This window comes from Gobio gobio, assembly GCF_949357685.1.
Source record: "Gobio gobio genome assembly, chromosome: 24".
NCBI lineage: Eukaryota > Metazoa > Chordata > Actinopteri > Cypriniformes > Gobionidae > Gobio > Gobio gobio.
The window spans coordinates 39,998,700-40,022,980 of record NC_137120.1 but is presented as its reverse complement, the minus strand read 5'-3'; the positions used below and the strand labels follow the sequence as shown (position 1 = coordinate 40,022,980).

Sequence of the window (24,281 nt, the reverse complement as noted above, 5' to 3'; positions counted from 1 at the left end):
TGTCCTCTATGAGTGTGCCAAATTTCACAACTTTTTACCATATGGTTCTATGGGCTGCCATAGACTCCCATGGCGGGAGAAGAAGAATAATAGGAATGCTAGCGGTTTCAATAGGATCCTACGCACCTTCGGTTAGCTGATATTTTCACACTCAGTATGTCTCAGTATGCCTACGTGTGCAGTAAACATTTTGTCACTGTCAAATATCCAAATGTCAGTTTTATATATATTATATTTTAGTATAACCTGTCGCCGATTACGTTCCCCTCCAGTGGGCGTAGTTCTCAGTGTAATATAACATCCGTCTCAATTGCCTGTATCCACTTTTGTCCACTTAAACGCTTGTTTTTTTGGGTCGACAGCTTATTAAAACTTTAAGTTTTGTGTTGTTTAGCTTGTTTGCTGTACACCCTGTAACAGCCGCTTTTAGGTGCTTTTTTTCTGTTATTTGTTATAAGTCAGAAATGACGAGGAGGCGCTTCACGCAATACAAAGTCAATGGAGAGCATTGGTTTTCAGATTATGACGCTCTGTCTCTATGGTATGGCAGCAGAATACAGCGTTTTCAGTCGTGTTTGCGGATCTGTGTGAATGAGGATCATTTTGACAATGGTATTGTCTGTACGTGGAAAACTCAAAGAAAAAACTAATTTAAACTAAGTTAGGTGCCATGCAAAATGTAACAAGTAATTGCATTACTCATCACAAATGTATCGGAGTAAAGAGTACACATGTGGCAAAATGAGTGGGAATGCGCGCGGGCTAATTTCGATTTTCGATGCACTTCCAGGGCACGAAGCTCCCGTTCCACCCCATCCCAAAGATGCTCTATTGGGTTGAGATCTGGTGACTGTGGCGGCCATTTTAGTTCAGTGAACTCATTGTCATGTTAAAGAAACCAATTTGAAATGATTGGAGCTTTGTGACGGTGCATTATCCTGCTGGAAGTAGCCATCAGAGGATGGGGACATGGTGCTCATAAAGGGATGGACATGGGCAGAAACAATGCTCAGGTAGGCCGTGGCATTTAAACCATGCCCAATTGGCACTAAGGGGCCTAAAGTGTGCCAAGAAAACATCCCCCACACCATTACACCACCACCACCAGCCTGCACAGTGGGAACAAGGCATGATGGATCCATGTTCTCATTCTGTTTACGCCAAATTCTGACTCTACCATCTGAATGTCTCAACAGAAATCCAGACTCATCAGACCAGGCAACATTTTTCCAGTCTTCAACCGTCCAATTTTGGTGAGCTCGTGCAAATTGTCGCCTCTTCTTCCTATTTGTAGTGGAGATGAGTGGTACCCGGTGGGGTCTTCTGCTGTTGTAGCTCATCCGCCTCAAGGTTGTGTGTGTTGTGGCGTCACAAATGCTTTGCTGCAGACCTCGGTTGTAACGAGTGGTTATTTCAGTCAAAGTTGCTCTTCTATCAGCTTGAATCAGTCGCCCATTCTCCTCTGACCTCGAGCATCAACAAGGCATTTTCTCCCACAGGACTGCCGCATACTGGATGTTTTTCCCTTTTCACACCATTCTTTGTAAACCCTAGAAATGGTTGTGCGTGAAAATCCCAGTAACTGAGCAGATTGTGAAATACTCAGACCGGCCCGTCTGGCTCCAACAACCATGCCACGCTCAAAATTGCTTAAATCCCCTTTCTTTCCCATTCCGACATTCAGTGTGGAGTTCAGGAGATTGTCTTGATCAGGACCACACCCCTAAATCCATTGAAGCAACTGCCATGTGATTGGTTGATTAGATAATTGCATTAATGAGAAATTGAACAGGTGTTCCTAATAATCCTTTAGATGAGTGTATGTGCATTTTAAGATGTCCTGAATGCCAAAAAAAAAAAAAAAAAACAGCTTGATATGACTGATACAGTTTTTCCATTTTTGTGGACATGTTAATTTACTGAAGGCTAACAGGAAAGCTAGGGTAGCTACATTTTTTTAAATTAGTTCACAATATGCACAATACAGGCTGAAAAAAGCTGAGCTTTATTATTGACTGAGAGCTACAAATGGAATTATTAATTCACAATATGCACACATTCATTATTAATCTTATGACTAATCTGAAGAAAACGGCTTTGTTAATATTTCTTGTTTGTAAATTATATTATAAATGACATTACATAGGCCTATTTTAATTCAAAATGGCGAAATTAGACAAGTTTATCAATTTGCCTGAATATTTTTGTCATTTGTTTAAAGTTTCTGACTTACAGAAGCAGCTGAAACGTTTAGTTTTGCTATATCTCTCACTTGATGTCGAGTCGCGCTGCTAATATTCTCACTCAGCCTCAGCAGCTTCTGTGAACATAAAGCCCGCCTTACGTTACTCTGATCTGATTGGTTTTCTCAAATATGTTGACATTGACGAGCGGTGACAGACCAATGAGAGCTCAGATCAACACACACACCTCTGCTTCTGCTTTCGCTGCGGAGTGAAGAACACGCGGATTAATAGACGGGACGAAGCCTCCCGCCAGTTTCATACACTTTAAAAAAAAAAAGGTTCTATATGGCACCAAAAATGGTTCTTGGCTCGTAATCATAGGGGAACCTTTTTTAGTGCTATATAGCACCAATTTTGGTGCTTCAGTGGTTCTTCAGCGGTTCTTCAGCGGTTCTTCACCGGTTCTTTGACTAAGGTGCTATATAGCACCTCTGAAGAACCACTGAAGCACCAAAATTGGTGCTATATAGCACTAAAAAAGGTTCCCCTATGATTACGAGCCTTTTTTTTTAGAGTGTATGTTATAAAGGTTAATCACAATTTTTTTTTAGGGGGGCTGGACAGAAGTTTGGTGGTGAAGCCCCCCCTAAAAAGGGCCTAGTGACGCCCATGTGTAACATTATATTAGATCCGTGCGGTAGAGTATATTGTAATATATAGGCTGTCTGTCTCATTAATGTTAAACCATTGTATCATGGAAAAAAAAGTTGAATATTTATATATTTTTTTCATGAGTTTTCTATAGATATGGGGTGTGTGTCAGATAACCAGGGAGTTTAAGGTATGGTTGCTTAACTTTAACTTGATTTTTCTCAAAATTGACTTTGCTGACTCCATCGACGTCAAACATGTGTAGCTCAGTCATGATTTTATTTTTTAACAGGGACAAAAAAGAGAGAACATATTACACCTGTGTTGTCATCACTTCATTGGCTACCCGTTCGTTTAAGAGTTGATTTTAAGGTTTTAGTATTTGTATTTAAATCAATTCATGGTCTTGCCCCTTCGTATATTTCAGAACTTATCCATTCGTATTCGTATTAAATCTAAAAGTGACAGAGCTTTCTCAGTTCATGGTCCTAAGCTCTGCAATCCCCTACCTGTGTCTATTAGACTTTCCCCTACTCTTTCTACATTTAAATCTTCTCTCAAAACATACTTTTTTTCTCAGGCATATGTTTAATTTGATATTAATTTCTTAATTTTATTACTTTTGTTTGGTTTCTTTTGATATTTTATTATTAGTGCTTAAATGATATTGTATGAGGGTGTTTTGTTTGATATATTGTGCAGCACTTTGGTCAGCATTTATGCTGTTTTAAAGGGCTATATAAATAAACTTGACCTTGACCTAGTCTGATTCCAGCAAATCATACATCATTTTAAGGTTTTAACTCGTTGTGACTCATTTTTTCCAGTACGGGTCACATATACGTACTCAAAAATGTAATCAAGAAGGGACTAAAAGTTATTCATATCTTTTGAAAATACAAGTAGCCCAAAGAAATACTTAAATACAGCAGCTAATTACATTCAGACAAATACTTTACACCACTGTTAGATTTGAAATATAAAACGGAAACATGATGGTTTTCACACGGAGTAAAGCGATGGAAAACCGCCTCCGTCTCGGCACTGAGAGCTGAGAGATTGAGGTTGAAATGAGAGCGAGACACCGTGAGCGTGAGAGTCAAAGTCTCTCTGAAGGATTATTATTGCATTACATGCCAGAAAATGAGAAAAGTTGAGTTGAGTTTTGAGTCTGATTTTCATAACCTCAAATAATGGGTTCTGGAAGAAGTTGAGGAGACCTGCACTGAACTCAAATCTAATGTAAATTGCTTAATCACTTCAAGTTCAGAGCATAAGTCCGACTCTTATTAATAGTCAAATGTGACTGTGCCCGTTCATCCGTAACGTCATTAATGGCTTTCATTGCCTGTGTTAATTTCACTTGAGCTTCTCAAACCTCTGTTGGTTTCAAACACTCTCCAGATGCGGCTCTAATTCTGTTCACATGATTTAGGATTCGTTCTAGTCATTTATTTCAATGTTTATTCACAAAATTAACTGGAAATCAAAATGTTACATGGTCAAATATCTGCCTTGCTCCCTTAAACATAAAATAAAAGTTATCATTTTAGGGTTTCAGGTCATTTTGACCCACGAGGGAAGGATTTGTGCGAGGGTGGGATGAGGATTAAACATTAGGTAACACTTTAATTTAAATTGACGTAGTTGCACATTACTACATGTACTTAACTAGTAACTAAGCCAAACCCTAACCCTATAGTAAGTACATGTAGTTAATTAATATTACTCAGTACTTAAGTACAATGTCACCTTAAAATAAAGTGTAACCAAATATTATATGACACTTTATTCACAATTATTAAATCCAATGTAACTTGTGGTTCTTACAAACATGATCCCTCCCTTCGCTGGGAGTTTGATTGACAGGCGATCTGACCAATCATAATCCGCCATTTTTATCCGACAAAGCAGTCAAGAGAGTTTGTAGATCAGGGGTGTCCAAAATCCGGCCCACAGCTTGTATATTAACTTATATTATATGTGGCCCGCCACGCATAATTTACAAATCGTGCAGTTTCACAATGTCAATGTTCTATATTTTAGGCCAGGGAAACGCCGGCAAAAGCGGAACGAAACAGTGCTACTTGTGCGCAGCGCGACTCGCGAGCTCTGACTCTGAACAAATGTGTTTATTTGCTGAGTGTCTCGATCACATGACCACTAAACAGCCAATGAGAAGCTTTAGAGTTTGGCGCAGAGGTCTCCGGTACGAGCTGCACATCTTTATGTGATTTAATTGAGTTTAAAGCCAGTTAAACAGCACTGACTTAACAACAACACTAACAATCAGGAAAAACACTGAGCCGAAACCGTTTCAACCAACAATTCACCAACATTTATCATGGATTTACTGTGGTAACACTACCTGTGACCGTGGTAATTTGTCAGAAATGTAGGTTAATATATCTAATAATTTGTAATGTTGACATGTATTAAATTAGTAATAAAGGCCAAATTACAGACTATTTTTGTCATATACTTGCAGTTTTGTGCATTTGTATTTATGTTTATAGACTAAATACCATAAAGCTATTCTAGATATAGAAATAATTTTCTTTTACTTTTTTACCATGCCGTGAGGTGCCATGTGTGCACTGTAAAAATGCTCTTATTTAGTATTTTTGTCTTGTTTCTAGTCTAAATATATCTCTTAAATCAAGATGCATTTACTAGATAAGTTAAATGACATTATATTTTTTCTTGTTTTCTGGAGTTTTTGCGTAAAACAAGCAAATTTATCTGCCAATGGGGTTAGAAAAATAATTATTGTTTCTATTTTCAGTCCCAAACAGAAACAAGATTATTTTTCTTACCCCATTGGCAGATTTATTAGCTTGTTTTAGAAATCAACCCCCCCCCCCAGAAATCAAGAAGAAATATGTAATTTTCCTTAGTAAAAGCATCTTGATTTAAGATTTTTTTTTAGATATTTGGAGTGGAAAAAAGACAGAAATACTAAATAAGAAAAGCATGTTTTGCAGTGTGCATGTTTGCCTGTGGTGCTCTTCGGTCATTTCTGAATTTTGAATTTTTAAAAATCACAGCTTCATCAGAATGATATGAAACTTGGTGACTTTTCTAGCATTAGGTATGTAAACACACAAAATAATTGGGGTCATGATTCGAGCATGCTAATCGGTCGTAAAAAAAATTTGCGTTCATTGTCTTCGGTCATAAATGACCGACCATAGGAAATGAATGGGAAATCGGCAAAATTCTACAAATATTTGTGTGTACAATCTACAAATCGGCCACGATGCTGAAAAAAAGTACACAGCAGTAAATGGGTGACACTCTAAAACATCAAGAGTGTGATATTGACACACACACACACTTATACACACACACACGCACACTTATACACACACACACCTATGAAAAACGGAACTTATGAACCACACATTTTGATTCCCTTTCGAAAGGGAACTCGCGCTGCGTCAGCTTGACGCTACGGGGAACGCCTTCAGCGTGACAGGTGTCTGAATCACAATCGAATCACGTCAATCCTATTGACCGGCGACAGCCCATGACATCATCAAAGTGCGACCAGGAAGTATATAAGGGCGCCTTACCAACATGACACCGCTTCTTCGTCTTCAGGGACTGTTTGTCTGCTTCGAGAGAAAGAATCACGAATAAAAAGCAATGAAACACACAGGGAAGTCCAAGCATAACTTCCGGAAGTGCGCGGATCCGTGTCCCAGGTTCCTTACACCTGAGGACACACATACCCTTTGTGTGTTTTGTCTGGGGGAAGAGCACGCACGGGAGGTTCTCGAGGGAGCCTCCTTTGCCAACTGCGAGCGTCTTCCCATCCGGACGCTCCGCTCTCGTCTGGCCCTCTTCTCGAGGGAAGTGGGTCCAGCTTCTGGGGACGGTCCCGCCGGTGCTGAGGCCGAGCGCCGGCTGCAATCATGGGGTTCCCAGATGGATCTGGCTCATCGTCTAGAGAGAGGCGTGGTTCTCTCTGACGATCGGTCAGATCGCGAGGGGCAGCTGCCGGGGGAGGAGTCAGACCTTTCCTCCCTTTTGTCAGCTGGTGCTCTTCCGGATGAGCAAGGGGTAGCTGAGCAGGGTGGTGATGAAGTATCAGCTGAGGCTGAACCCTCTCAGCCGCCCTGCCCCGTGTATGACGAGCTGCTGGAAGTGATGGAGCGTGCCACTGCTAGACTGCAGCTACAGTGGCGGCGCGCGAGGAGAGAGCCCGCGCGTTCGAGCCGCCTCGATGATCGGTTTCTCTCCGACGTCAATCCAGCAGCTCCTGGGAGCCTTCCATTCCTCCCCGATCTTCATGATCAGATCTCGGGGGCATGGAAGAAGCCGTACTCGGCTCGGATCTTTCGTTATCAGCGAGGGAATTTCGCTGATGTCGAGGGATCCGCCGAGTCCGGTTATGTGTCGATGCCACCAATCGACGAGACGTTCGCGAACTATCTCGCGTCTGGGAGGCCATCGACACTGAGAACTCCTGCCCTGCCCTCTAAGGCGCTGAAGACCACCTCACGCCTTAACGGCAGGGCATACACGTCGGCAGGTCAGGCTGCGTCGGCGTTGCACACTATGGCGGTGTTGCAAGCTTACCAGGCTGATCTGCTGAGGGATCTCGATCAGGGGGAGGGCCTACCCCCTGATGCGATGGCCGAGCTGCGTCGCACCACAGATTTTGCTCTCCGGGCTACCAAACAAACAGCGGTCGCCATCGGTCGTTCGATGGCGGCCATGGTAGCCACGGAGAGACATCTGTGGCTGAACCTGGCGGACATCGGGGGGAAAGAAAAGACCTTTCTCCTCGATGCCCCGGTCTCGCCCTCTGAACTCTTCGGCACCTCCGTCGAGGCGGTGGTGGGAAGGTTTAGAGAGGCGAGGGCGCGCTCGGCGGCATTTAGATCATGCATCCCGCGGAGATCCGGGGCGGCACCCAGACAGGCGGGAAGCTCCGGTCCGTCACGGTCTGAGGACTGGCGGCAGGACCAGCGAGCCAGCGTCGCTTCTCGCGCGCCCCCTCCTGGTTGAAGCAGGGCGTGGAAAAAGCGTGACTCCCGCACTCAGAAGAGGAAGGACGTCGGACAAGTGACCCGGAACCAGCGCCGTGGAGGGCCACGTTGGGATCAGTCTCCGCCTCCGAGGAGGCGCTAGACTAACGCAGGCCCTTCCTCCTTCTAATAATTCCCTTTTCCCCTACGCCTCTACATCAGGCGGTGGGCCCGTGATGAGCGGGAAAAGGAAGTACCCCAATCTCTGACGCCCCGCCAGGCCTGGTGTGTGAGAGCGCCCTCGAGCGGGTCGGTGGTAATGCTGCACCTAAGCACACACATTATGAATAAAGATTGTGGTTGAATATCAATGGCGCGCTGCAGGCGAGCGGGTAAGTCCCCTGTGGGGAAAATATTAATACATTTTCTGTTCCATGCTCCCTGCTGAGGATTTCGGGATCACTTTGGAGTAGTTGGATATTTCTGTGGACGGCCAGAACGAATGCAATTTACAAGCCAGTTGCTTTAAAAGTATATTCAGCAGGTTTTTGCAAGCGCTGTTGATTATGTTTTTTATCTCTAAAAAAAAACAAAAAAAAAAACGGGAATATCACCAGCTCATTCCTGCGGGTGTGTAGCGCTTTTCTCTGAATATAGGAAGGCTGCGTGTAAGAATTCCCAGCTTCAAGCTTGTAACTGGTAGCCACCTCAGGGTAGAGCGGCCTGCGTCCTCTCTCAGTGTAAGACTGGCTAGAGAATTGGGATCAGACTGTTACAACTACAGCTAGATCTAAAAAGAGCCCATTAAAACAAAACAGGTTTAGATCTATTTTGGCCTATGCTTCTAGGGTTAAAAAAAAAAAAAAAAATTTCCCTAATGTAGCCGTCTCTTACGTAGAGTCGTCCGGCCAAGGCCCGCCCCCTTTTCTGTGTTCGGGGTTTTTAAAAAAAGCTAGCAATACAGATGGTGCTGTGCAGTATGTGATAGCGACCTAGCCAGTGGTCGCTTGGAGGGGTAGGCCATCCTTTTTGTTTGGTGTAAGGATGTTGTATATGTTGTTCAACTTTGCCCTCCAGAGCTAGTTGTTTTAAGCCGCCAGTTCTTTGGAATTATACCTGGCATGTGGCAGTACTCCTCTGTTAAAACAGGGTAGATTAGAGTATTTCGCTAACCTAGCTCTGTATCATTCTGCCTCACCCATGGCTTGGGTTGAGCGGCACTTCTTAACCTTTGTAAAAAAAAAAAATGAAAATGGTCTGGTAGTGAGCTCCCTTGTAGCCAGAGCATTGCCATGGCTGACGCCCTTGCATTTAAACGATAGGCCGCTTCAAAAGCTAGGTCCTTCATTGGGCGGGTGGCGTACGTGGTACTCCCCCCGTTTAGGGGGTCCAGGGCGTTGTTTTGCCGAGTATCCTGTCATGAGTAATGTAATTAGGTTCCAGAGCTTGTAGGCGCTGCTGGTAAGACTGCAACTGTCATACAGTAGGCCCGAAAAGTGGGCCGCTGGGATGGATTAGCCCCAGGTTGGGACCTTGGAGAACTTGGGCAGTCTGGGCAGTAGACTCCGGGTCAGGTGGTAGGCCTCAGTAGGCCTCCTTGCGAGTGAGTCCCGACGTTGGGGAGGTTAGCGATTAATAGCTGCAACCTAGATAGGTAGTCAGCTTTGGAAAGTAGGCCTTTTGCAAAGTCGGCCCCTTTTGATTGCTATGTGTTTACTCCCCAACGATGTCGGCCTCAAGTAGCAGAATTTTCAACTAATAACTTCTCTTTGTTGTCTTGTCAGCCAGCAGAGGAGCCGCTGTCAGCCGGGAGATATAGCAGCCAGTCTCGTGCCTGCCACAACAGGAAGCCGCCTCCGCGGATCTGCTGTAAGGCTCCTTGGACGCCAGTCGACCATGATAAGTCAGTGCGGCTGCCTGACTGTCCCTAGGGGTGAGCCCCGGGACCAGGATGCCTCTGGCAAAAAATGGACTAACATGGACTGCTGGCAGATGGTAGGCCTTACTCTGCCTCCCGGTGAGCTCGCTACCAGGCGATAGGCCGCACTGGGCCTCCCTGAGGGGGAATTCCCGAGTCAGAATGCTCGGGCGGCTAGCATAGCCTGCTATTAGGTAGCGGGCCTCTCCAGGTCTCCCTGAGGGGATGAGCTCCTGTTTCCAGCTGCATCGACAGTGGGCTTCGACTGCTATTATGGGGATGGGCCTTATCTGGCCTCCCTTTGGCCGAGTTCCCGAGTTGGTTCCTCGAGCATTTGGCATGTACTGCTATCATGCAATAGGCCTCACTAGGCCTCCCTGAGGGGTTGGGTTCTCAGTTCAAGAACTGTTTACTGGCATATGCTGACAGCTAGTGGTATCTGCCCCTTATTTGGCAGCATCTGAGGATGGTCTTACCCTGGCGCGACTGAGGTCGCTTCTGCTACTTGGTTCCCATGGGAGGGAATCTAGCCTACAACCTGGCTTACCTACCGGGCAGCCCCTTCCTAAGCTCCCCTCTCTCCGAGGGTCGTCTGTGAGCCCGAAGCTGCCTGGGCCTGATCAGATGGTCGTAGGCCCCTCGCGAGGCCTCCCAAGTTGGATCAGCTTTTAGGCCAGTCTGGCCTCCTGAGTGTTTCTACCTGATAATAGCTCAGTAGATCCTAGGATCGAGCAGATTGACTCCCCTCGCTGGCAAGGGTAGAAAGCGCTATGCTGAGTACCGCTCTCCAGGATGCCCGTCTCTGAGATCCGGCTCGAGGAGGACACTGCCATTCTGCAGTCCCTTGGACTGGATGCCTCTTCAGGAGGCGAGTATCCAGAGGCTCTGTTCTCGAACAGACAAGGATGGCCCGGCCGAAGTGCCCCTTGAAAAAGGCACCAAGCTAGGCCGCCTTGGCGGCGTTAGTGGCTGGCTGGGGCGCCCTAGGGCCCCCTAGCCACATTCCCTTAAAGGAGCCCCCTTCCTTTGAATGGGTTGGATCCAGGCCTTTGAGCGGCCTGATTAGGACCTCGTGGAGCCGCACTAAGGTTCCTGACGAGGCTTATAGCTTGGGCTATGACCGTAGGGAATGCTGTCACTGACAGCCTTGTGTGACCAGAGGGGAAGTGGTTCAAGCATTTCATTTGAATTTGCGTGTCCTGACAGTTGTCACTGCCAGTGGGCATACACTCCCCTCGGCATGGCGGCGTTGGTATTTCGTTCCCCGTAGCGTCAAGCTGACGCAGCGCGAGTTCCCTTTCGAAAGGGAACGTCTCCGGTTACGTATGTAACCTAGGTTCCCTGAGAACAGGGAACGAGACGCTGCGTCGCTTTGCCATGCCTCAGGGCCTGCCCGCCGAACAGTCCCTGAAGACGAAGAGGCGGTGTCATGTTGGTAAGGCGCCCTTATATACTTCCTGGTCGCACTTTGATGATGTCATGGGCTGTCGCCGGTCAATAGGATTGACGTGATTCGATTGTGATTCAGACACCTGTCACGCTGAAGGCGTTCCCCGTAGCGTCAAGCTGACGCAGCGTCTCGTTCCCTGTTCTCAGGGAACCTAGGTTACATACGTAACCGGAGATGATTTTTAAAAATCACAGCTTCATCAGAATGATATGAAACTGGTGACTTTTCTAGCATTAGGTATGTAAACACACGCAAAAATTGAGGGCAATCGAGCGTGCTAATTGGTCGTAAAAAAACACTCCCACTTGTGCTCTTCGGTCAAAAATGACACCATAGGAAATGAATGGGAAATCTGCAAAAACACAAATTCACAGAAAAAAAATCTATATTTCTGACAAAAAAAATATATATTAAACTTTATAATAAATAGTCTTTGAGATATTTTTAAATATATATTCAAATCCATAAAAAAATAAAAAATGAATCATTAAATGTGTTCAAAACAGAACTAGGGGATTCTCCATAGAGACCTCTAGTGATTACACACATGGTTGCATTATTTCTTAAATAATTCCAAAAGAGGGGCTAATCTGCCTTCAAAAAATATATATAATTTAAAATATAATTTTCAATGCCAAAAATAGACCATAATTATTGCATAAATATTAAAAAATACCATCAAATCATCTCAAAATACAAAATTAAAAAGAAAAAATATTATTGAAGAAAATAAATTGCATTGGTTTTACTGGAGTGGAGGAAGTTTAATTTTTAGGAGTCGACCAATGCAACCCCTAAATGAAGAGCACCAGAGGGTTAAATAAGTATAGAGTTCTAACTCACTAATAATATTTAAATTTCACCCATTAAAACGTTTTGGTGGTTTTTACAGATATTGTTAAATATCTATACATTTACAAGCTACTCTATCCCCTGTTGTAGATTAACATCGGTGGACTTGAACTTGAAAAATGGTGTGTACTGACGTCTTTCCGCGGTTGAAACAACATTTATCTTAGTGTTCATTCATGTTTATTTGATTATTAACTAGAAGGAAGAGATGATCAGTTCATGAGCAGCTTTAACTGAAGCGCTACAGCGACCTGTCACCACAAAACGGTATTTATTTACATTTTAGAGTTGAGACTTTGTTTTATATTACAGTCCCTCCAGAAAAACGACATTATGCGATCGCATGATTTTATGCAAAAGTTTATGCATAATCAGCCATATTTATGCGTGGGCTGCATTTTTTCAAATACGCCGCACTTTCGCCGCATAAATTGCCTGTTTCCGCGTGCAACATATGCGGGGCTAGCATGATTTCATAATCCCCGCATTTTCGTTGCAAAAAAGTCATATATATTAGCAGAAAGTTGAAAAATGTTTGTTTACTTCACACAAGAGCCGCCATTTCCCCCTGTTGCCATGGGGACGTTTTGAAGTGACGTAATTACCCGACGTGAACGTCATCGAAAAGCTGCAAACCCCCGTGGAGAAACCACAGATATCGCTGAAACCATGATGAAGCACAAACTCCCATTGGCCAACAAAAATAACAGCAAAAGACCAAAGCAAAGCAGTTTCCCGTGTGTTGACCGATTTCAAAACACTGCATAATGAAGCTTCGAAGCGTTATGAGTCAGTGAGTCGATTCAGCGGTTTGGAGCGTTATGAATCAGTGAGTCGATTGAGCGGTTTGGAGCGTTATGAATCAGTGAGTCGATTCAGCGGTTTGGAGCGTTATGAATCAGTGAGTCGATTCAGCGGTTTGGAGCGTTATGAATCAGTGAGTTGATTCAGCGGTTCAGAGCGTTATGAATCAGTGAGTTGATTCAGCGGTTCAGAGCGTTATGAATCAGTGAGTCGATTCAGCGGTTTGGAGCGTTATGAATCAGTGAGTTGATTCAGCGGTTTGGAGCGTTATGAATCAGTGAGTCGATTCAGCGGTTTGGAGCGTTATGAATCAGTGAGTTGATTCAGCGGTTCAGAGCGTTATGAATCAGTGAGTCGATTCAGCGGTTTGGAGCGTTATGAATCAGTGAGTTGATTCAGCGGTTCAGAGTGTTATGAATCAGTGAGTCGATTCAGCGGCTCAGAGCGTTATGAGTCAGTGAGTCGATTCAGCGGTTCGGAGCGTTATGATTCAGTGAGTTGATTCAGCGGTTCGGAGCGTTATGAATCAGTGAGTCAATTCAGCAGTTCAGAGCGTTATGAATCAGTGAGTCAATTCAGCGGTTCAGAGCGTTATGAATCAGTGAGTCGATTCAGCGGTTCAGACCGTTATGAATCAGTGAGTCAATTCAGCGGTTCAGAGCGTTATGAATCAGTGAGTCGATTCAGTGGTTCAGAGCATTATGAATCAGTGAGTCGATTCAGCGGTTCAGAGCGTTATGAATCAGTGAGTCGATTCAGCGGTTCAGAGCGTTATGAATCAGTGAGTCGATTCAGCGGTTTGGAGCGTTATGAATCAGTGAGTCGATTCAGCGGTTCAGAACGTTATGAATCAGTGAGTCGATTCAGTGGTTCAGAGCGTTATGAATCAGTGAGTCGATTCAGCGGTTCAGACCGTTATGAATCAGTGAGTCGATTCAGCGGTTCAGAGCGTTATGAATCAGTGAGTCGATTCAGTGGTTTGTATCGCCAAAGTCACGTGATTTCAGCAGTTTGGCGGTTTGACACGCAATCTGAATCATGATTCGACTCGCTGATTCATAATGCTCTGAACCGCTGAATCTACTAACTGATTCATAACGCTTCGAAGCTTCATGATGCAGTGTTTTGAAATCGTCATCACTATATAAGTCGTTATTTAGGTTTTTTTTGCACACAAAAACTATTCTCGCCTCTTCATAAAGTTATTGTAGAGCCGCTGTAGTGAGATGGACTTTGTAACGACGTCTTTAGTGTCTTTTAAGGGTCTTGAGAGTGTAAAGTTGAGCCAATGGAGGCCTTTCAGAGCATCAGATTTACACTAAAATATCTTCATTTGTGTCTGAAGATGAACGGAGGTCTGACGGGTGTCCAACCACATGAGGGTCAGTCATTAATGACAGAATTTACATTTTTGGGTGAACTAACCCTTTAAGAGATTGCACTTTGTGCATTGGAAGCACTCAAATGTCTGTTTTGTAAAGCTACCTCTGTAAAACAGGAAGTTATTTATTAATTTTTTGTAGCATATTCCTTTTGTAAAGCTACAGAACTTGTTTGACTCAATGTTTTGTAAATTTGAGCCATGTGTTTATTAAGGTCTTCAATAAAACAAGATGAGAACTTAAATATTCCCCGCACTTTCTGTGATGTAGTGCTTTTTTTCTCTTTTTCATCAAACCGCAGTTTTTGCAAGTTCCAGCAATTTCATCGCATAAATATCCCGCATTTTCCATCGCATTTTTTTAAGAAAACGTGCGGCATAATCAAGGATTTTTGCCCGCAACAATCACAAAAAAAAGCCACATTTTTCTGGAAGGACTGATATTAAAAGTAACCTGCTCTATCAGTGTGTTGTCAGTATCCTCTGCTCTGCGATGTGTTTTTCCCTGCTTGAGAACATGATGTGTTGTCGGACACGGCAACAGTAACTAAAGGGGGCGGGTCTTTGCGAACAGTCAATTGCAAGGTTTGTTGAGAATCAAGCATTCATGCTTCGAACACCCTAATAACCACCTTAAACCCGAGCAACCCATTAAAATGCCACAGCAACCACATATCAATTATTCAGGAACCACCAAGAATACCCTAGCAACCATTCAGAACTCCCTAGTAACCAACCAGAACACCCATGATGTCGGAGAGTTTTGTGTTCAGTGTTGAGGATCATTAAAGAGCCACAGACAGTGAAACTGTGCTTCAAAGCCAGGCGAGTACATTACGCACTAGAGGGATTTGCTATGATAAGAGACTATCTTGATCTGCCAGTCAGTTCCACTCGAAGACTATTAGTCAGAGATACTGTGACTTCAATGAAAGCAGCACGACCAGAGCTCTCTTTCAAACACCCTCTGGAAAATTACAGTCCTCTTCTGGATATCTCAGCAATGATGTCCAAACACTCCACCACAGCCACAAGAACACAGCAACGCAACAGATTTGGTATATTATAAAATAGCACCTGTACCTTTGGCCTTGTGGAATCAGATACCGGCAGAAACGGGAACTGTTTGATTCGCTTTTAATTTGTGACCAAAACAATCCCAAATCCAATCTCCTCCGCTATATGAGTTCATGTACAGCGTAACAGTAATTTGATGCGCTCACCTGTACTGCTTACGCGTGTCGTACCGGCCTGCGTTTGTTTCTCGGATCTTAGTGGCCAGAACTCGTACGATATTTACAAACAGAATGAAATTCAGCTGCAAGAAAGACAGAAAAAGGAAACAATGATTGGTTCAGAATTGTATTGTTTCATAATTCATTTGACTAAAGGTTCAAACTATTTGTACAATTAAATAATAATTAATAATAAAATAAAATGTTTATGATATATAGATAGATAGATAGATAGATAGATGATAGATAGATAGATAGATAGATAGATAGATAGATAGATAGATAGATAGATAGATAGATAGATAGATAGATAGATAGATAGATAGATAGATAGATAGATAGATAGATAGATAGATAGATAGATAGATAGATAGATAGATAGATAGATAAAAATGAAACGATTAATTCATAATTGTATGTCATAATTAATTTGACTGAAGGTCAAACACTTTCTTATATGTACAGATAAAATAATAATAAAATCGAAATAATATTGTTTGATGATTAATATTATGTAAGTGTGAATAAACATATTATATTTTTAAAAATGTTTAATATATTAAATATTATTAGATATAGACATATTTTATTTGTATTAAAATTGTAATATATATATATATATATATATATATATATATATAATCAAAATAATATTGTTTAATGATGAATATTATGCAAGCATGAATAAACATATTATACATATAATAAACATTATAATAAACACACGCATATACATTATATATATATATTATATATATATATATATATATATATAATATATATATATATATATATATATATTAAATATTATTGGATATACACATTTTATTTGTATTAAAATTAGGGCTGTCAAAAGATTAATCGCAATTAATCGCATTCCAAAATAAAAGTTTGTGTTTACATAATATATGTGTGTGTACTCTGTTAATTATTATTTATATATAAATACACACACATTCATGTATATATTTAAGAAATATTTGCATGTATATACTGTATATACATTTATATAATCTATAATATATATAAATATAAATGTTTTATATATAAAAATAATATTTTTTTCTTAAATATATACATGCTAGTGTGTGTATTTATATATAAATAATAATTAACAGAGTACACACACATATATTATGTAAACACAAACTTTTATTTTGGATGCGATTAATCGCGATTAATCTTTTGACAGCCCTAATTAAAATGTTATTATATACAGTTGCAATCGAAATGATTTAACCCCCTTGACCTGCAAGACATTTTGCTGCCAAGAACAACATTTTATGAAAAACAATTCAACAAAGACATCATTAAACTACTAAAGAAAGTTTATTATTAAACAATTGAATGATTCTGAGAATGTAAAGTTGATGAGAAATATGTTCAAATTAGTCAGATTTGGTGCAGAAACTTTTATTCTCTATAACCTCCAATAAAGAAGCTTCTGTCAGCTCTTTACTGCAATCCCCGCCCATTCCTCGCTTGAAAAAGCTTCCAGATTGCTGAAAATCTTTGGTTGCCACTGCTTTCGTCAAATTCCACCAAATATTTTGAATGCGTTTTAGATCTGAAGACTGTACAGGCCACTCAAGAACATCTATGATCCCTGAACCAAGCTTCAGTAGATTTGGATGTATACTTTGGGATGGCTTTCCTTCAGGAAAGTCCATTGATCATCAAGCTTCAGTCTCGGCTCCGAAGGCATCTTTGCCAAAATGGCTTGATACTTCAAAGAATTCATGATGTCCTTCATACAGTCAAGATTTCCACTTCCTGCAACAGCAAAGCCCCGCCATAACAAAACTGGACCGCCTTCCTGTTTGACCATCTGCTCATAGGCTTTGCCTTTTTTGCACCAGACATACTGTTGATCCACTGGTCCAAAAAGTTCCAGTGTGGTCACATAACTAAACTTATATAAACGCATACATACAAATCACATACATGGGTAAGATGACTGGCAGAATGAAAAAACGGATCGGAACAGAGGAATGGAGCTATGAAAACACCTGAAAGAACCATCAGTGACTATAAGCTCCTTTGTCTGAACAAAGGGGTTCACAGCTTTATCTAACTACACAGCGATTTTGTATATCGTACATTACTTGCATTTGCCTGAGTGGTTGAAGAGCATCCAATGGACAGTCACAGGAGAAAGTCTTGATAGTTCGGTCTGATGGTGTTGAGGTTACAATCGATTTCTTCTGCGTTGGGTATTTACTAGTAGTTACTTGCATTTGCCTGAGTGGTTGAAGAGCATCCAATGGACAGTCAAAGGAGAAAGTCTTGATAGTTCGGTCTGATGGTGTTGAGGTTACAATCGATTTCTTCTGCGTTGGGTATTTACTAGTAGTTACTTGCATTTGCCTGAGTGGTTGAAGAGTGTCCGATGTACAGTCACAGGAGAAAGTCTTGATAGTTCGGTCTGATGGTGTTGAGGTTACAATCGATTTCTTCTGCGTTGGGTATTTACTAGTAGTTACTTGCATTTGCCTGAGTGGTTGAAGAGTGTCCGATGTACAGTCACAAGAGAAAGTCTTGATAGTTCGGTCTGATGGTGTTGAGGTTGCAATCGATTTCTTCTGTGTTGACTGAAGAAGATATGATGAACTTGCACGGTTATTCCGACTCCGTTGAGGTCGAGGAAGTTGCACATGGCTTGAGGTGTTGGGCCTGCCGGCCCGCGACCATGTTGTCGGATCGGGTTTCCGGTCACTCCATAAAACATTCTTCCAGAACTGGTCTATCCAAACGAATTTCAGCATATTCAAGTCAGTCTTTTATGTTCTTCTTGGTCAAGAGTGGCATTCGGCAAGATGTCCCAACATGAAGTCCATGCTTGTCTAGTGTTCTTCTTATATTCTGCATTGAAATGTTTCTTCCTCCTTTCATCAGGTCATCTTGCAAGTCTTTGACAGTAAATTGAGGGTTTTTCTCAGTTGCTCTGATCCAACATTTTATTCCCCTTAATGATATTGTGCTTTTTCCTCTCAAAACCATTAATGGTTTTCTGGTACAACATATTTGAAACTTATAAATAACGCTGCCAGCTGTGTCTCTAGGAACTGTTAGTGTTTTTGGAAATCTTCTTGTAGACATAGACTTTATAATGTAATTAAAAAAATTGTTCTCTATAGCTTTTGTGAGAGCTCTTTTGACTTGGCCGTATTTGCAACTCAACTTTGCACATGCATGGGATAGATGTATGTATTTATGTGTAACAGCATAAGCTAATTCTGTTTTGTTGTAAAGGGAGTTTCTAAAGCAGGGTTCCCACTCGTCCTGGAAAACCTGGAAAATTTATGACAAATTTTCCAGTCCTGGAAAACACATGGAAAATTAGAGAAAATGTAAAATGTCCTGGAAAATCTTGTTGTTTTCTGGGGAAATTCTTTAAAAAAAAGTTATTTCTTTAGCCGAGTATAAAGAGTTTATCGCTGGCCCAAACAATTAGCGCTAGTTGCAGAAAGCACATGTTCAGGAATGCTGAGTTTGATACGTGTGCGTAGTATTTTGAATAATGATGTTTAGTCTTGTGTTGCCACTTGCAGCCGTTAGCTAATGCTTAATGCTATTAACTGCTCAAATGTATGCAGTGAATTCTAACTCGTAAGCTGCTACCTAATCACATAATTTTGATATAAAGTCACATTTGTGTGTTATAAAGTCAGAATTGCAAGATATAGTCAGAATTGCGTGATATAAATTCGCAATTCTGACCTTTTCTTCACAATTGACTTTTTTGCGCAGTTGCGAGTTTATATCTTGCAATTCTGACTTCTTTTCTCAGAATTGTGTGATCTAAACTGCAATTGCAAGTTATAAAGTCCAATTCTGAGGAAAAAAGAATTACTAAAATGTTCGCGTTTATATCACAAATATGTAAACTCGCAATTGCGAGAAAGTCAGAATAGCGAGATAAAAAGTCACAATTACCTTTTCTTTCTATTCTGTGGTGTAAACAAGCTTCCATAGTCATAATGTATGATTAAGAGCTCATATTGAAAAATGCTGGATTGTTAAGTAATGGCAATAAACTGTACGGCTTTTAAATACTTAGAAAGCAATATTTGGCATGATCCTTGTCTTTTATTCCCGCCGTAGTAAAATTGAAAATGTCCTGGAAAAGTACTGGAAAATGGTTGCTGAAAAAGAGTGGGAACCCTGAAAAGGCTTAATTGTGTTTTGTACTATACCATATGTAGCGAGTTAGCTCAAAGGGGAAATATTAATAATTATTCATAACTATGATTATTCATTGTTTAGTTACGCACATTTGAATCAGTTAATGAGATTAACTGCTCGGGTTATGTATATAACCCTTGTTCCCTGAGAAGGGGAACGAGCACTGCATCGGGACGACGCTTTGGGGATGCTCCCTTAACATCAGCGAATCTGAAACCAGAATGCCAACTAGGCCAATCCGATTGGGGTGCGTGATGACGTCATCGTGACGGCATACCCGGAAGTATAAAAGGGGTGCTGGAACGTAATGGCGGTAGTAATTGCTCTGAAGCATGCGCTCCAGGCGCGCCAAGGTGTGGCGTCGGGATGCAGTGCTCGTTCCCCTTCTCAGGGAACAAGGGTTATATACATAACCCGAGCAGTTCCCTTTCGAGGGAACTCGCACTGCATCGGGACGACGCTTTGGGGAACGAGTACCCACTAGGCCACACCGAAGGGTAGCGCCTGCCCTAGTGTGAAGCCGGAAACCGGGCACAGCTAGGACTGGAGCACCCTAGCACCAGGCGTCGTAGGGAGATCCAGGCTATAAAACCTGATAAAAGTGTGTGGGGTAGCCCACCCGGCCGCCTCGCAGATATCCTGCAAGGGGACCCCAGAAAGAAGGGCCACCGAAGAGGCCATGCCTCTGGTGGAATGAGCCCTCACGGCCACAGGTGAAGGCAAACTGCGCACCTGGTAGGCCATGGTAATCGCCTGGACAATCCAGTTACTGATTGTCTGAGTAGACGCAGGCAATCCCTTCTTAGGTGAGCCAAAACACACCAACAGTTGTTGTGATCTCCTCCACTGTGCAGACTTCGCCAGATAAACTCTTAGAGCCCTAACCGGGCAGAGTGGGTGAAGCCTCCCCTCTTCCGCCGTCACATGAGGCGGAGGATGAAATGCCTGCAGGACCAATGACCTGACCACCCTTGATGGCACCTTAGGCACGTAGCCCGGCCTAGGGTGTAAGATGGCCTTTACTCCTCCCGGGGCAAACTCCAGGCAGGTCGGCGTTACCGCCAAGGCCTGGAGATCTCCCACTCTCCTGAGAGAGGTAATGGCAAGGAGAAAAGCCACCTTAAGGGTCAGATCCTTTGGTCCAGCCGACTCCAATGGTTCGAAGGGGGCCTCAGCCAATCCTTCGAGAACCACTGCCAGGTCCCAGGTTGGAACTCTGGACCGAGCCGCAGGCCTCATCCTCCGAGCCCCACGGAGGAATTGTACAACCAGCTGGTGCCTACCCAGAGGCCCATCACCCAAAGGAGTGTGGAAAGCCGCAATGGCAGCCACGTACACCTTGAGTGTGGACGGGGTAAGCCCTGCAGAGAAACGATCTTGGAGGAACTCCAGCACTGAAGCCACTGGGCAGTTAACTGGGTCCACCTCACGTTCTCTGCACCAAGTGGAAAATACATTCCACTTGAGGCTGTACAGTCTCCTCGTAGACGGAGCCCTGGAGCTGAGTAAGGTCTCTATCACGTCTGCCGATAGGCCAGCCTCTATGAACCTGGTCCCCTCAGGGGCCAGACCCACAGGTTCCAAATCTCCGGGCGGGGGTAAAATATCGTACCCGCCGCCTGAGATAGGAGATCCCTCCTCAGAGGAGAAAGCTCTTGAGAGCTTTGTATACCGCCATCATCTCCAGGCAATTTATGTGCCAGGAGGAATGACGGCTCTCCCATGGGCCCCTCGCAAAGCGGCCGTCCATGACTGCCCCCCAGCCAGTGAGGGAGGCGTCTGTTGAAACGGATTTCCGGCAACAAGACGCTCCCAACACTGGCCCTCGGGACAGAAACCAAGGTTTCTTCCATATGGCTAGGGAACGAGAGCATTTGCGCGTTACCCTGATCATACGGAAAGGATTCCCTCTGGGGGAAAACCCCTTGGTTTTCAACCACCACTGGATGGGTCTCATGTACAGCAGGCCAAAAGGTATTATGTTGGACGCTGCTGCCATGTGACCCAGCACTCTCTGAAAGTGCTTCACAGTGATGTTGTGGCCTAGCCTTATTCCTGAGACCATCGCCTGTATGGTCTCGACTCGCGCGGGAGACATTCGTGCCCGCATCGTTGTCGAGTCCCACACGACCCCGAGGAACGTAGTCCTCTGGGACGGCGTCAACACGCTCTTTTTCGTGTTGAGTCTCAGCCCCAAGCATTTCATGTGGTTCAGAACGACATCTCGATGCCGAACCGCCACCTCGTACGACTGGGCCAGTATGAGCCAGTCGTCGATATAATTCAGCACACGGATGCCCTGAAGTCTCATTGGAGCCAGAGCTGCATCCATGCACTTCGTGAACGTGCGTGGGGAGAGGGCTAGGCCAAAGGGAAGCACTCGATATTGGTACGCTTCGCCCCCGAAAGCGAACCTCAGGTACTTCCTGTGACATGGAAGGATGGAGACATGGAAATATGCGTCCTTTAGATCTATCGTGACGAACCAGTCCTCGGACTGGATCTGACTCACGATCATGGGAATAGTGAGCATTTTGAACCTGAAGCTCCTCAGAGACAGATTCAAAACCCTCAGATCTATAATCGGATGCAACCCTCCATCCTTTTTGGGAACTATAAAGTACCGGCTGTAGAACCCGGACTCTCTTTCCAGCGGAGGAACACGCTCTATGGCTTCCTTCGCTAGAAGAGTTTTTACTTCTAGTTCCATTACCCGAACCTGCTCGGGTATCACTGCTGTCCAGTATAACCCCCTGAATTGCGGAGGAGGAAAACCGAACTGCAGTTTGTACCCCTTTTCTACAGTACGCAGGACCCACGTAGAAATATTCGGAAGGCATTTCCATGCGCCGAAATAATCTACTAAGGGAACCAGCCTCTCGAGGCTGGCGTCGGGTGTTACACGGTTCCCGTTCCCAACCTCCTGAAGCGGCTGACCGGCAGGAAGTAGTTGGGAACGGTTCTCCGTGTGCGGACGCGCGAGCTGACCAGCCGCAGGTCTTTCCAGAGGCGGCTGGTGCAGCATGCGTTCGCGGGAAATCGATGTGGCCCGAAGCGTCATAGACGGCGGGATTACCACATCGATTTCCCCAGAGCGCCGCGGAGGAAACAACCTCGGTTGTTTCTCCGCGGGGGGGACCGCTCTTAGAAGCCCAGCCGTGGCTAGGACTTCTTCCCAGCAGTCTTCCGCGCCTGAAGGACGTTCCGAAGATCGCCTTTAGGAGCTGAAGGCTGCTGCTGAGAGCGCCGCCTCTGTTGCCAGGCTCCAGGGGGAGGGGCTCTAGAAGCGACGCTCTCCTTTTGCACCTTCCGGTGCGAGGAGCTGGATGACGGCTGAGGCTGCCCGCTAGGGCCAGCCTTCCCAGGTTTAGAGCGGCGAGGGAGATACTGGTGGAAGGCTGCCGACTGTTTCTTCGCCTCCTGGTGTCTGGAAACGACGGTGTTAACCGCGTCTCCAAACAGACCAGAAGGCGAGATCGGGGAGTCCAGGAGAAAAGCTCTATCCTTCTCCTTTATCCCCGACAGATTCAGCCAGAGATGTCTCTCCACTGTCACCATGGAAGCCATGGAGCGGCCGATAGCGCGGGCCGTCTCCTTGGTGACGCGGAGAGACAAATCTGCAGCCTTCCTTAGTTCCAGAATGTCCTCCGGAGAGGGACCATCTCCCTCGTCCAACTCTTTAAGGAGGTCGGCCTGGTAGGCCTGCAGAATTGATAATGTGTGCAGGGAACCACCAGCCTGACCAGCCGCCATATATGCTTTGCCCACCAAAGATGAGGTGTGTAGATCCGGGAAAAAAGGCAGGCCCCGGCGAGGTGTTTGAACCCGGTGTGAGAGGAACCGGTCATCCAGCCTGCTGGGTGGCTGGATTTCCGGAGCCTCTTGTGGCCAACTTATATTTAATTTGGCCACTGCCCGGGTCAACACCTCGACCAGCTCCTCTTGGGCGGGTGGATGAAGCGATGAAACAATTCCTGCTTCATCCCCCGCCTCGGTGCCTATTTCCTCCGGCTCCTCGGAACCGGAGAGAACAAGCATCGGACCTCCCACCCCGGGGGAAGAAGCCGCAGCGCGGGCTTCCACACGGGGAGGAAGATCCTCGGAACTGTCAGAGGAGGATCGGGAAAGTGCCGCAGCAGTCCCGAAACCCTCTGACAAATCCCGCTGTGAGCCCCATGATCTGCGACGCCGAGCCGCCTCAGCGACTGCGGGTCCAGAACCACGAGGCTCACGAGGCTGGCCGGCCTCATCAAACGCAGCCAGCCGAGAGCGAAGCACCCTGAGCGTCAGTTTTTCGCAGTGCTCACAAGCGGCTCCCTCGAGAGCTTGGGCATGCTGGACGCCCAGGCAGTGCACACAAAGCAGGTGTGTATCCGAGCCCGACATGAACCTGGGACACGGATGCACACACTGTTTGAACTCTCTCACACTTTCCATACTTTTTCACACACTTTCACTGACAAACAACAGTAAATAGACAGACAGTTTACAGATAGCGCTTGCTGAAGAGCAATAACTACCGCCATTATGTTCCAGCACCCCTTTTATACTTCCGGGTATGCCGTCACGATGACGTCATCACGCACGCCAATCGGATTGGCCTAGTTGGCATTCTGGTTTCAGATTCGCTGATGCTAAGGGAG

At 44.5% G+C, this 24,281-nt stretch overlaps 1 protein-coding gene across 2 annotated transcripts in view; it reads right to left on the bottom strand.

Moving 5' to 3' along the window:
- pth2rb (parathyroid hormone 2 receptor b) overlaps nt 1-24,281 on the bottom strand; it is a 93,814-nt gene that overhangs the window by 8,704 nt on the left and 60,829 nt on the right. For both annotated transcript variants that reach the window (XR_013815899.1, XM_079808221.1), the window contains exon 10: nt 15,442-15,536. Coding sequence is in view for 1 of the 2 variants with exons in the window: in XM_079808221.1 (XP_079664347.1) it covers nt 15,442-15,536 (95 nt within the window). In the remaining variant the exon portion in view is untranslated. The remainder of the gene's footprint in view (nt 1-15,441; nt 15,537-24,281) is intronic.